The sequence below is a fragment of the Miscanthus floridulus genome, chromosome 18, assembly GCF_019320115.1.
Source record: "Miscanthus floridulus cultivar M001 chromosome 18, ASM1932011v1, whole genome shotgun sequence".
Taxonomy (NCBI): domain Eukaryota; kingdom Viridiplantae; phylum Streptophyta; class Magnoliopsida; order Poales; family Poaceae; genus Miscanthus; species Miscanthus floridulus.
The window spans coordinates 40,536,606-40,548,795 of NC_089597.1; the positions used below are offsets into that span (position 1 = coordinate 40,536,606).

Below are 12,190 nucleotides of genomic sequence, written 5' to 3' on the forward strand. Positions count from 1 at the left end.
CATCTGTCGTCAGGTCCTCCAGGTCCAGGACGTGTGGTTGTGTGCGCGTGCGCTTCCCGCCGCCCACCGGCCGGCCGGCCAGACGGACCCCATCCAGCTGAGCCAAAACCGAACCCCCAGGGAGGCTCCAACCACGCCATGGACGCACGCACTCCACCACCCCACGTCCCCCAACTGCTACGCTCCCCCGACACCCAACTCACTGCCCACTGGCTCCGCCTCCGCCCGCGTCCGCGCAACTTCTCCAGCTCCAGGTCCCGCCTCCCGCGCCATATATAGGACCACGCACCCGCCCGGCCAGGCCACGCCGCAGCACCACCTCCCGCACGCACGCGCAGCCCCAGCCCACCCATTTCTTGGCCTTTGCTGCGCTCGTGCTTCTTGCCCTGCCCGATCGCCAACCATGGCAGCCGGCGCCGGCAAGTCGTCGAAGGAGGCGGACCCCGCGCGGTGCAGGAGGCACCCGAAGCACCGGCACGCGGCCGGGGTGTGCCCGTTCTGCCTACGCGATCGCCTGTCGCGCCTCTCCGCCACCGCGGCCGCCTCCGGCTCCGCGCGCGCCGGCGCCTCCGCGTCTTCGTCATCGCTGGGCTCCTCGCCGGGCTCGTCGTGGGAGGAGACCGTGGCGCAGTCGTCGTCGGCACAGGCGCCACGGCAGGCCCGCCGCGGGAGCCTCGCGCTGCTGCTGCGGCAGGAGGGCAGGGAGGCGGCGGCGCTGGCCGCGGGCCGCCGAGCGGAGCAGGAGGAGGAGAGGAAGGCGAAGAGGGGCAACTTCTGGGCGCGGCTGCAGCAGCAGCTCCACCACGGTGGCTGGCACAAGGAAGACGTGTGCTCGGTGGCCGCAGAGAGACAGAACGCCGCCGCCGCCGCCGCGCAGCACGAGCGGGCGCCGGTGGTGTGATGCTCGATCAGGGTCAGGGGGTGGCGACCGACGGAGACCATGCGGATCGTGGACGAGCGCGTCGCGGTGCTCGGTTCTGTGATGTTACTGTGTTTACGCTGTTGATTACTACTAGCAATCTTTCGGTTTCTTTTCACAATGTCCTGTGACTGCTTCTGCCGTGGAATGGATGGCCGGGTGGCGAAAGGCGGCCTAATGGCTCGCCCATTTTGTAAACACCACTAAATGAAAGCTTGCACTTGGCTGTTCGCCGCTCCTTCGCAGTACTCTGCTGCCATGATCTCTGAACAAACTCTCGTTCACCTGTTCCAGGCTTATACCCCGTTCGGCTGGTCATGTCCCTGCTTATTTTAGTTTATTCTTCCTGATAGAATATTATTAAATCATCGAGAACCATTCAAAATTCACTGTTCAGTCCACCAGGCGAACGTGTTTAACTACTAGCCGTGCTGCAATCGGGTTGTTTACCTGTTTTGGCATGTTGTGGCGGGCATTTTCTAGTCGTAACTCGTAAGGCACAAATAGTTGCTGCATCAGCAGGGGCCGGGGCCCCAACTTTTGCTTTTCTGAGAAAAGACACTTGGCTTCCATGGCAGGTGTAACTAATATTCTCGGATAAAGGAGGAGTAGTGTACAACTAAGACACTGCTTTGCCATTCCTTCATTATGCATTATTCTTTTCTTTAGGGAGTTTATTATACATTCTCCGTCGCGGATGTTTTTGGAGTTATCTGTTTTGAGTAAAGCAATCAGATAGTAGTATGACTGTATGACAAATGCAGTGCACCAAGATTATGCAATGATCAGAAACACATCTGGCATCCCACAGATGATACTTAAGGACTTGCACGTACTGTGCATTTACACCTCTAGCCTCCTACGCGCAGGACAGACCCTCACGTTAGCACTTAGCAGACACCAGTTCCATGTTCATATTTACACTTCTCCAAATGAACCAGTAACCTGGGTCCCCCCACGAGCATACAAAATTCTGTACGTTCTGTACCTCGGTCAAGTCCCTGTCAACTGTCATCTTGTCAACTTGTGTCCACTCCTTTGTGTTTCTACTTTCTACTACCCTCTAGTACTCCTTCAGAACCTGGTCTGTCATCAGTGTTACGCTCGTTTGTGTTACTGCCCCTACCGTTCGTCAGGGCAATCCATCGTCGTCGAGGTGATCGGCATCCGCGTTGCTCGAATGCCGTTTCAGTTTCCGGAAGATCTCATCGAGTATTTCCGTAGCAGATTCATTCGTCCCGGCCCTAGGAGACAGGCTCAAACGGAGGAACTTCTTGGAGCCCATGCTTGCTCTGAAGTTCTGAAGACCCATCTTCATTGAGGCCCACCTTGAGGCCGTGTCAGCCGGTGAATCTGGCGCCGGCTCTTCAGAATTTCCGGTGTCAAGCTTAATGGAGGCCGGTGAAATTTCCTTCTGAACTTGCTCCACTGGTTTCGGACTGCTGCACTGTTCCCTGACTGAAGAATATCTGTGGGCAGCATCGCCACCGTGTTTCGGCTGGGCGGTTCGTTCCGGCTTCGTCTCCACTGTTTCTTCACCCTGTGTGGAACAGGTTGAAGATTAGCTGAGAGTGGAACCTCCAAATGGACTAGAATCTGAGCTCAAATTCTGCCAAAAAGGCTTGGGAGGCCACAGTTGCTGAAAAAGGACTATGATGCAGCCAAATTAATTCGCACCTGTGGTATGTTTCCAGATTCGACGTCTTTGCCTAGACAGCTGAAATTTCTTGCTAGTGGAGTCGCATGCTCACTGACTTTGCGTCCTTGCTCCATGGAGTTTCTCTCTGCAGAAGAAAACAGATACATCAGACGATTTACCATGCTCGTCTATAGAACAAGCCATCGCTGGAGCAAAATGACTTCTAAAACCAAGCAGGGTTTCCAAAAAACCATTAGCAACAGGCTTGATGTTTCCGAAACCATTAGCAGGGTTTGATTATTATTATTTTTCGAAACCAAGCAGGGTTTGATTATTTTTTTTCCGAAACCAAGCAGGGTTTGGAATAGTCTGTGTAAGCATGATAAGTTGATTATTGACAGAGGAAACTGAAATCCCAATAAGCGAGTAACAGCGAAGCAGTACCAAATTACTGGAGGCATGTGGGGTAACAAGACAAGATATCGTCATGTGTACATAATGAAATTCTTACCTTTCTGAAGAATAAATACTCCAGATGGATCCATCCCATCCATATCTTCTTCTTGGTCAGTCCAGCACTTGAACCTTTTCAAGCTCCCAAAAAAGTCTATCAGATGCTCGAAGAAATTTCCGGCGACCAATAGAGTATAAACAACCATAATGAGTGGGTAGATTTTGTTGAAGGATCTCCCAAAGAAAGGAACAACGTCATCAATGTTCCCCATTCTCTACATATTAGTACAAGAGATGATCAGTCGAGCAGTCAACTGGGACATATCTGGTAATGGTAAGATTAAGAAAAAAACATTCAAACAACGCTAGAACACCAATATAAGGACAAGAGAAATCCTGCACTCTTCAATTGCAGTGAAAAAAGGTGTCGCTGTATTTTAATTATTTCCTTATAGGGTACACAAAATTAAGGTGATGAATTTGATTATTTTTGGAGCAGTGATTATCTGAAAGAGCCTAAATGCTAAGCGGGGCCTGTATTTGGCATGCAAACTGTAAACTCACAATCATTTAGTGTTTTTCTACTTCTCTTTCCTGGTGTGCAAAAAAATCATGGTATTTTTTTCACCAAATATCAAAAAATAAAAACATTTTCATCAATTTTTTTTTCTGAGAAACCCAACACCAATTATGAAAGTTTGAGATCAAGAATGACTACTCAAATACCACATATCGATTTTATGCCAATAATGTAGTGAAAACAGTACAAGAGGAACATGCAAAGATTATCACCTTTTCGAAAGTAGTTTTAGCATTACCACCAAGGTGAATGAGATTCAGGAAGTTGTAAGAAATGGGTGGTGCATATCTTGCAACCATTCTGCAGTGAAACATTTGATGTAAAAATTGAATTAGTATAATGCAGAAAGGAGCTTTTAACAATTGATGCCATTCAAAGTATCAAAAGGTGGAAAACTGGAAAGCTTACGAGCAGATCATAAGCAAGCTGACTGAACTAGTTTGTCCTGGGGTCAACGAATATAACAGCATCATCCCTATCCTAATCAGTGAATAGTATGTACAGATGCACATATACATCAAGGGAACAAACGCAGCAACCTGTTAAGAGGCAACTCTAATCAGCAAAAAGAATAAGGTTAAACTTATTGTTTTGGAAGTTTTTCTTTCATGAAATTGCATCAAGCAGAATGAACAACGGTATTTGTAAAATAAAAAAAGAATGGCAAGCAACAGCAATGTTTGATCCTAAAGAAAAAACAGATTTTGACAACCCACCAGGAATTTTTTTTCACATGTTAAAGCACAACAGTTGTGTATATGACCATTGACGAATAGAATTGAGAAGCAAAGGATTAACAAAATCTCATGCAAAAGAAGTTATGTTTATAGAAATGAACATGTGCGTGTGTGTGAAAGTGGGATCCATGTGTATATTTTACTTGAAACTAATAGCCAATGACGCCAAGGCAAAGCTGCAGTAATTGAATGGACAAATTTCTTACCTGGACTAGAACTTCTTGCTTTCCTACAGCATTTATAAGATTGGAGAAAAGTGACAGATCAACGTCACTTGGCAGCAAAGTGGCCTCAGCCAACAGTATGGAAGCCGAGACACATCCAAGGGTAACAGCAAGTACTCTCATAAGTTGTTTTCTCAGTAAACAGCGCCAAATGAACTCTGAAAATGTCAATGTGCCTTTGAATCAGTACCATGAATTATTGAAAATTCAGGTGGTTAGCTCAGAACCCTATATGCGTTGGATATGTTAGATGAGAGTGTTGTATATAATAACGTATCTTCATCATAAGATTTCTTGAAACACTTTTCAGCTGTAAAATTAGGAGTCATCAATTAATGTGAAATTATTGACTATCAGTACAACTTGTAGATTCTTGAAAGATATCTCCAGCTGTTACGTCATATTGATAGACACATAAGTTTAAATTGGAGAAAAATACCTGTGGAGTCAAGGAAAGAACCCAGTGTGCCTGATCGATTTTCCCTGAAACTTGACAGATACTTCCTGTAAAAGTTAATAATAAATGAGATACACAGATGCTTGAAACGGACCTCTTGGAATATTGTTTCTCATGATGATAAGTTGTTAACCAGCTTGCAAGACTTGGTGTTGAGGCAGTTCGGACAAAATTTAATGCACATATGCTGAAATGTCACAAATATCCACGGTAAAATCTGTAGAAATATCCATGTTTCATTACCATCCAAGTCTGGAAGGGGCCAATGTAGCAAAAAGTTTCTAATGTTGGACTTGCAGTTGCTCATATCACTAACGCTACTTATAACTTCTGCATGATAAATCAAACCCAGCAAACATGTTTTGTTCATATGCAGTACCATCTATCACTCCTGCTGCTGCTAGTGCTAGTCTATCACAGTTTGTATTCATGATTTGAGCTCTTTTACAATGGTTGGGAAAGTACCTTGGTACCACTATGTACTTTATTTTTAATAATTTCCCGCTAATTAATTGAGGAATTATATTTATAGAATAGAATTTGTATTATGGAGGGTATATTGGTAACTGAGATTACCTTAAACCTCTCATGTGAGTTTTTTTTTCGGATTGGCATTGGCCTGAGCCGGACGCCTCTGCTCAAGCTATCAAACGCTGCCGCCCCAAACTCCCCGATAGAAGGCCGCCGCCCTGAACTCTCCCTACTGCTCGCCGCTTAAGGGCATGTTGGGTTATCGCTGTTCCGGGCCGTTCCTGGCCGAAACAGTTCCGACGCTATTCAAATTGTTGAAGGAAACTCGGCCGGGAATGGTTCCGGGGGGTCAATCCCCAGGAACCGAACGGGGCCTAAGTGTTTCAAATACAAAATTTCAGGTTGCCTTTGCGACGTTCCAAATCATCACGGCCACCATGCATGCTCGCGTACTTGGGATCACGTCAGGAGAACGTCAACCACCCGTATGTTCACCCCCGTGTTACCGTCGAGGACTTCATGCCGATGCCGAGGTGGTTCGGCTTCCCCTCCCCAGCTACCCTCGCGGCCTCGCCTTCCGCTGACACGAGGCCTCCTGGATCGCCGCTGCCGTGCTGCCTCCCAGTTCAATGCATCCGGTCCCGCTTCGCTGACTCCGAGCGCTTCTGGCGGACCGAGCAGCACTGCCGCCTCCTCTTCCTCTTGGTACGCAGCTGCTCGGAGGTGGAGCCTGGCCGAGTGTTTTCCGCTGCACGCAGAGCTCTACCGCAAGCCTGTCCAGCTCACTGGCCTATTGCCGGACGATAGATCGCCGGGACGACGACGGTGACCATGACAATGGTACCACCGAAGCGGCAAACTCTCAAGCGCCTCCGGTTCAGCCACCGTACCTGCTGGTCATGCTCCCGTTCACAGTCAACCAGGGCCACGTCGCGGAGCGTTCGTGGCATGGCATGACGACGGGTCGTTCGGCAGTCGGCACGGACGATGTCGTAGAGGCCGTGCGGCGCGTGATGAAGATACTGAAATTACTGATTTATCCTTATCCAAAAAAAATACAAGTATAGAATAATTCAGAACTGGTCCACCAATTTTGGTACTAGCTCCATCTAATTTTGGTACTATCTCCATCTATTTAGTACTTTTAAGTACTTTCACACGAGTACCTCGTATTTTTGCACCATCCGATCTTACTCTATGGATGGCTCATTTTTTCCAACCATTATAAAATTTCTCTTATGATTTATCTGTTGATTAAATTAAACCTAAAATTATTATTTGATCCAAAAACAAAAAGTACCAAATAAAATCCCCGATTAGACAGAGCAAAAGACACATCAAAATACTTCTAAAGTTTCCCATTGAAGGTTTATTAATAGTCAAGACCTGTAACTACCTGTGCTAAACCTAAAATTTCTCTGCTGTCATATGATTACTTTTCACTGTGAAAATAGATCTCATGAACGGGCATAACCATTTCTATGCAAATATAAACAACACTCACCATCCGCTAGCATCACGTTGCTCATAGTTTCTAATAGTGTCTTCTAGTTCAAGGGCTTCCACAACACAAGTCATATAATCACTGCAAAAGTATAGCACAGAATTAAACAGCAGATGGGAACAAATAACTAGAGGCAAAATTTGGATTCTTGCTTTAAAAAAAAATTTGTATCAAACTACAGTAGTATATAAATGAGAATTTACTAAAAATAAAGCATGCATATGTATATTACCCACACAAGTTTGACATGTGTGGTTTCCACCATGAATTCATAACCTTTTATGTTACCCTTGAACTATCAAAGCCAGAGTAGAACCAATCTTGATAGTGATTTCAAAATAGTTTCTCCATTATTATTTTTTAAATATAAATATGTTTAAGGGAAATATGCTCTTTGCCAATAAGCACGCCAATAACGAAAAAAATGTGGCCACCAGCTGCACAATCAGGCACGGAGCCAGCGGTGGGGCTAGGGGGGCTCTAGCCCTCCCTACCGCTCGTGAGCAAGTGAAGCTCTGTAGAGCCGCCATCTGAAATTTCAGCTGTAGATGTACAGGTAGGAGGGGCTGAGATTTGTTGAACCTCTTTTCTTGCTAATTGCCGTTGTTTAGCCCCTCCTAAATTTTTTCCTAGCTTCGTCCCTGTGCACAATCATTAGACAATTTTATCCCCTGTTCTATTCTACAGGTGAGTACCAGCAAATCTGTTGGTCCAGACTCCAGAGCGAGCAGGGGCCAGTGACGGGTTCAAAGAAGTATTTAATTTTATTCACTTAGTTTTATGCTCAGCTGCAAGAGGTTAGTAGAAATGTTATGGTGGACGTACAAGTGATAATACGGGCTGACATGGCTTATTACAAGACAAAATCACCTTGAAATCCAACATCAGGGTCATAATTGCTCCCGTTCTAATAATTCATTAGTCAACATTATAATGTTTCCTGATTCAGGGTTAAATTAGATAGCACTGATAATTCAGGGAGTTAAATATGTAATTTACTTTAACTAAAAGTGCATGATATAAATAAAGGCTACTAACATGTAATATCATAGCATACCTTTTACGCCTATAATACTCTTCGTGGGCTTTCCTAAGTTGACGTCGGAGCGTACCCATTGTTTTATTATCAGTATCATAGTCCATATCATGTTCCCCTAATTTCCCACCAGAAGGCTTGAATAATGGATCATCTTCCAGCTGAGGAAAAAAAGATGTGAGGTAATGAATTATTAAGACTAATCTCAATTTCTAAATGAAACTTGACGTGGTACCTGAGAATCCATACCATTTGAGTCAGCATATTATTGATGATATCCATGCAAGGTCTTAATGGGTCACGCTTGGACATTTGATTCGAGGTGGCTTGAACAACCTTAGATTAGAAAGGAACAATCATTCACAGAAATGTGCAGTGATCATGATATGATTGTTTCGAATCTAGAAAAGTACATACAAATATTGCATTGCAATATTCTTGGTGAGCATGATCAAGCTTTGTAGCCATCTTCGAAACTCTGTGAGATAAAAACTGTAGGCGACGAGTCCAATCAGCACTTCGCCATACATTCCTTGGAATTTCGCTCAATCCAAAACCAAGCAGGAAGGCACCTGTCACTAAGCCAAAGGTATTTGAGCATGCCATGGAAAAGCCCAAGATACCACGGACCCTGCCAACAGTAGCATTATGTAAAGTTAAGACAGTGAAGCAAGAATTCAAATAAACCCCTCTCCGAAAAAGGCTGCTAAAATGGACTCGACACGATAAAGCAAATATTGTCAAGAAATATTGAAGGAAGTGGATGAATTTTTATCGATTTAAAATTATCATGTTAAGAAAAAAGTTGACTTATAAACACATCAATCACTTGAGCCCAAGTTGCATAAACATATTAGATAGATCAAGGACTATACAAGATCACTAGACAATCGGAGCATACCAATCATGCCGCATTATTATAATTAGAATGAGTCCAAAAAGGCCGATAGCTCCAACAATTGCATAATAGGTCATATTCTTGTGAATGCTAGTTTTCAGTCTTTCTCTGAACGTGAAATCTCCAGAATCTTCATAGCCCAGAAGAGTGGGAACAATAGACCTGTTCAGATAGATAGATAGAATTTTCAAATGGCAATACCGCAAAAATGCACATGTCGACAAACGACCTAACAACTGTGAACCTAGAGAGACGAAAGGAAAGTAAGTTTTTCATAAGAAGAAAAAAAAGGCAACTAGGAAGGCCAGTAAGAACTTTTCTTATGTCAGTGAGGGTTCACACCACAAATATGGTATCCTGATAATGAAAACAGCAATGCCGATCTGGATGTCAGGATTTGATCAAATCGTCCACAGATAGGTAGAATGCAGGACAAGCGACCATCTCAAAGGATCCAATTTATCTAGTTGAGAGAAAAATATTCAGTAAACGTTGAACAATTTTTCCTTAAGAAAAGAATGCTAAAAAAAAATGTTCAATTAAAAGTTCAATGCTTATGCAGCAGTTTCACACTACATTAACGTTGTGGAAAGGACATGTCATGTTTTGAGCTCATCATTAGAAACACAAAGAACATCAACAATGCTGTTCCAAATCTTCCAGCACTGCAAGTCTGCAACTAGAAGGACGAGAACGGAACACGAGCCTTTGTGGTCACGGACATACCATGCTAGCATAAATGTACTCCAATATGACCAGCTCCAAAAGAATCCAACGTCACTCTTTTGTTTGCCGTTGCCAGAAATTGCCTGCAAATCAGATAATGGCATAACGGGTCAGGCCAACAGAATGAAAACAGACTATAACGGGTCAGGCCAACAGATTGAAAACAGACTACCCTGCAGACCACTGCACATCATAGCGTAACAATCTTGTCGGCTTATCCATCCACAATTATACTACTAATAAAGCGTATCTACAAACAGAGACAACAAAATTCTACTTGGTTTATTGATGTTGATTGTTTGCTTAAGTTTTTAAGCAGCAGGGAGAAACAGTAACCTCCGTTGACAAGTCATAGAACCAGTCCAACACCAATTTGACGATTTCACCATCTAATCCCAATCGCTCTTGTGATTGTTTCCACGAATTCCTACCTTCAGGATCTTATCATCGACATTCATAATGATCTACCAGACTACTGGGTACGCTACCGAATCACCATTCACTCATAAGTTAATCCAGTTTAAATCATTTCTTAACAAACTAGCAAGTAGAAACAGGCATGTGTATATGGTTCATCGAGACTCCAATTCGGCAATTCCGACACCACATTTTACTAGTATCCAAACTACGATGCCTCCCATCTTTTCTCACTTTCTCAGTACGAGCGCGCAACGCAACCAACACAGTTTGCTCGTACGCAGTACGCTGAAATGATCTCTGTTAGTGATAGCGCGCACACTAAGCATGCAGAGCGGCAGCGAGGTCGCGGCGGCGACGCAGCATTAGCACACTCTGCACTGTAGCAGCGTGCGCGGGAGCAGGAGGGAGGCGGAGGGATCGCACCGTCCAGATGTCGGTCGGGACGAGGACGACGAAGGAGAGGGAGCAGAGCCACGCGTAGCCGACGACGGCGAGGACGTGGGCCGGCACGGCGGGGCCCGCGAAGTAGCGCAGCGTCGCCGCCACCATCCCCACCGTCAGCGGCAGCGATATCATGTAGAACACCCACATCCTCGCCGCCGCTTCGGGCTTCCGCCTCGCCTCGCTCGTCGATGGGAATCGTGAAGAGAAGAGAATGGTGGAATGGACAGGAGAGGGATGAATTGGTTCCGGCGTTCCGCGGTGCGGTGCGGCGTGGCGGGGGAAGGAGGCGGGGGCTTCTTAAAAATGCTTGGCGTTTTGAGGTGGGAGTGGTGGGGCCGGGACCGGACCGGTTCAGCTGCTCACGTGTCAGGAGGTGGGGCCCGGTGATCCGAGCTCTCGTCTCTTTCTTGTCGACTTCGCCTTTCACTCACGTAAGCGCTGCATGGAGTAGGACTTGGACCGGGACCGCGTCCGAGCTCCACGCCTCCACCAGACCTGATCGCCGGGCGTAGTAGCGCCGCCGCCTCGGGTAACGTCATATCAGCGTGTACCAAGTGAATGCATCGGGCCCAATCATGCTTCGTGTTTTGCATAAACTAACCATGCCCTCGTTTAGTTGGGCCGATTCGGCGCCGGCAAAGTCACTGTAGCGCCATGTAGTGAACTGTAGTATTTCATTTGCATTTGGTAATAATTGTCTAATCATTAACTAATTAGGCTCAAAACGTTCGTCTCGCAAAGTACAACCAAACTGTGCAATTAGTTTTTGATTTCGTCAATATTTAGCACTTTATGCATATACCATAAGTTTGATGTGACAAGGAATCTTCTTTTTGCATAGTATCAAAGTTTGGATTGCCCCATATTTCTTTTTACCTTTATACGGAAGCCGCCAGCCGTGGCATTTTGTAACGTGAAAGCTTTTGGTGCTCAACGAAGGACTGCGTCAAAAGGACAGAAACACATGCACCTTGCATAGCGTAACGCGCGTGTACACACTACACACGGGCTACTTGGTCGCACCTAATAATTAAGGAGCAGATTTGTGCTTCAGACATGTTGTCAGCCGGAAAGGGACGTCGACGACGACGACTTCGTTCGGTCAACTGCTTTGCCAATACTAGTTCTCATCATGTATAAAAACTCTTTTGCTCAGTAGCTACAATCTGCAACTGTCCTTTAAAAAAAAACCGCAACTGCAATTTTGCTCGTGCTCATGAAACAAGAACTAGCAACTGCAAATCGCCGTGCGGACCAACAGGCAACGCCGGACAACTAGTATCTTGTTATCTTGTTTCAAACCACAGGTCTGAACATCAACAGAGGCGGAGGCCCATCAGGATATGGCCCGTCAGAATTCAAAACAGAAAAAAAAAAGTTTCACACGCAGTAGTGGGCCTAGTGGCAACCAGCACAGGTGGTGAGGAGAAATGATGCACAATTTCTCTCCTTCACTTGTCCGTCTTAGGCCAGTGTCAGCGTAAGGTTTCATATCCTAGTTTTCGACACAACCACGTCAACTTTATAGATTAAAATTGAAGAATGAAACAAACTCTCTCAATGCACAGTTTCATTTCACGATTTCATAGACTATTTGTGACATTTAATTCTTGTATGGTACTGTGATCAAATGTGCCATGTGATTTGTGTAGCCATTTGACATCGTACCTAAACTAAGTATT

The 12,190-nt window shown here is 45.3% G+C and overlaps 2 protein-coding genes across 2 annotated transcripts; one reads left to right on the forward strand and one right to left on the reverse strand.

The window, feature by feature from the left end:
* The first annotated feature begins 319 nt into the window (after positions 1-319).
* Positions 320-1,145, forward strand: LOC136524834 (uncharacterized). The gene has a single exon (XM_066518076.1). It carries the CDS (start codon positions 404-406, stop codon positions 899-901), a length of 498 nt encoding a protein of 165 aa, XP_066374173.1. The 5' UTR covers positions 320-403; the 3' UTR covers positions 902-1,145.
* Positions 1,146-1,792: 647 nt separating this feature from the next.
* LOC136522711 (uncharacterized) lies at positions 1,793-10,759 on the reverse strand. Its single transcript, XM_066516524.1, has 14 exons — positions 10,488-10,759; positions 9,645-9,727; positions 8,922-9,080; positions 8,438-8,651; positions 8,270-8,356; positions 8,042-8,181; positions 6,985-7,065; positions 4,992-5,056; positions 4,535-4,710; positions 4,000-4,130; positions 3,804-3,891; positions 3,070-3,286; positions 2,597-2,703; positions 1,793-2,459 (listed from the first exon to the last, which is right to left on the reverse strand). The coding sequence occupies exons 1-14, from the start codon at positions 10,653-10,655 to the stop codon at positions 2,052-2,054; spliced, it is 2,124 nt and encodes a 707-aa protein (XP_066372621.1). The 5' UTR covers positions 10,656-10,759; the 3' UTR covers positions 1,793-2,051.
* Between the last annotated feature and the right edge of the window lie 1,431 nt (positions 10,760-12,190).

Bases quoted from the DNA above. Each gene is read 5' to 3' on its own strand.
- LOC136524834 (XM_066518076.1), top strand. From the start codon at position 404: ATGGCAGCCGGCGCCGGCAAGTCGTCGAAGGAGGCGGACCCCGCGCGG.
- LOC136522711 (XM_066516524.1), bottom strand. From the start codon at position 10,655: ATGTGGGTGTTCTACATGATATCGCTGCCGCTGACGGTGGGGATGGTG. The intron at 8,357-8,437 runs GTATGTACTTTT...TTCTAATCTAAG, and splicing joins AATATTGCAATGCAATATTT to GTTGTTCAAGCCACCTCGAA. The intron at 8,182-8,269 runs GTATGGATTCTC...TTTTTTCCTCAG, and splicing joins ATAATATGCTGACTCAAATG to CTGGAAGATGATCCATTATT.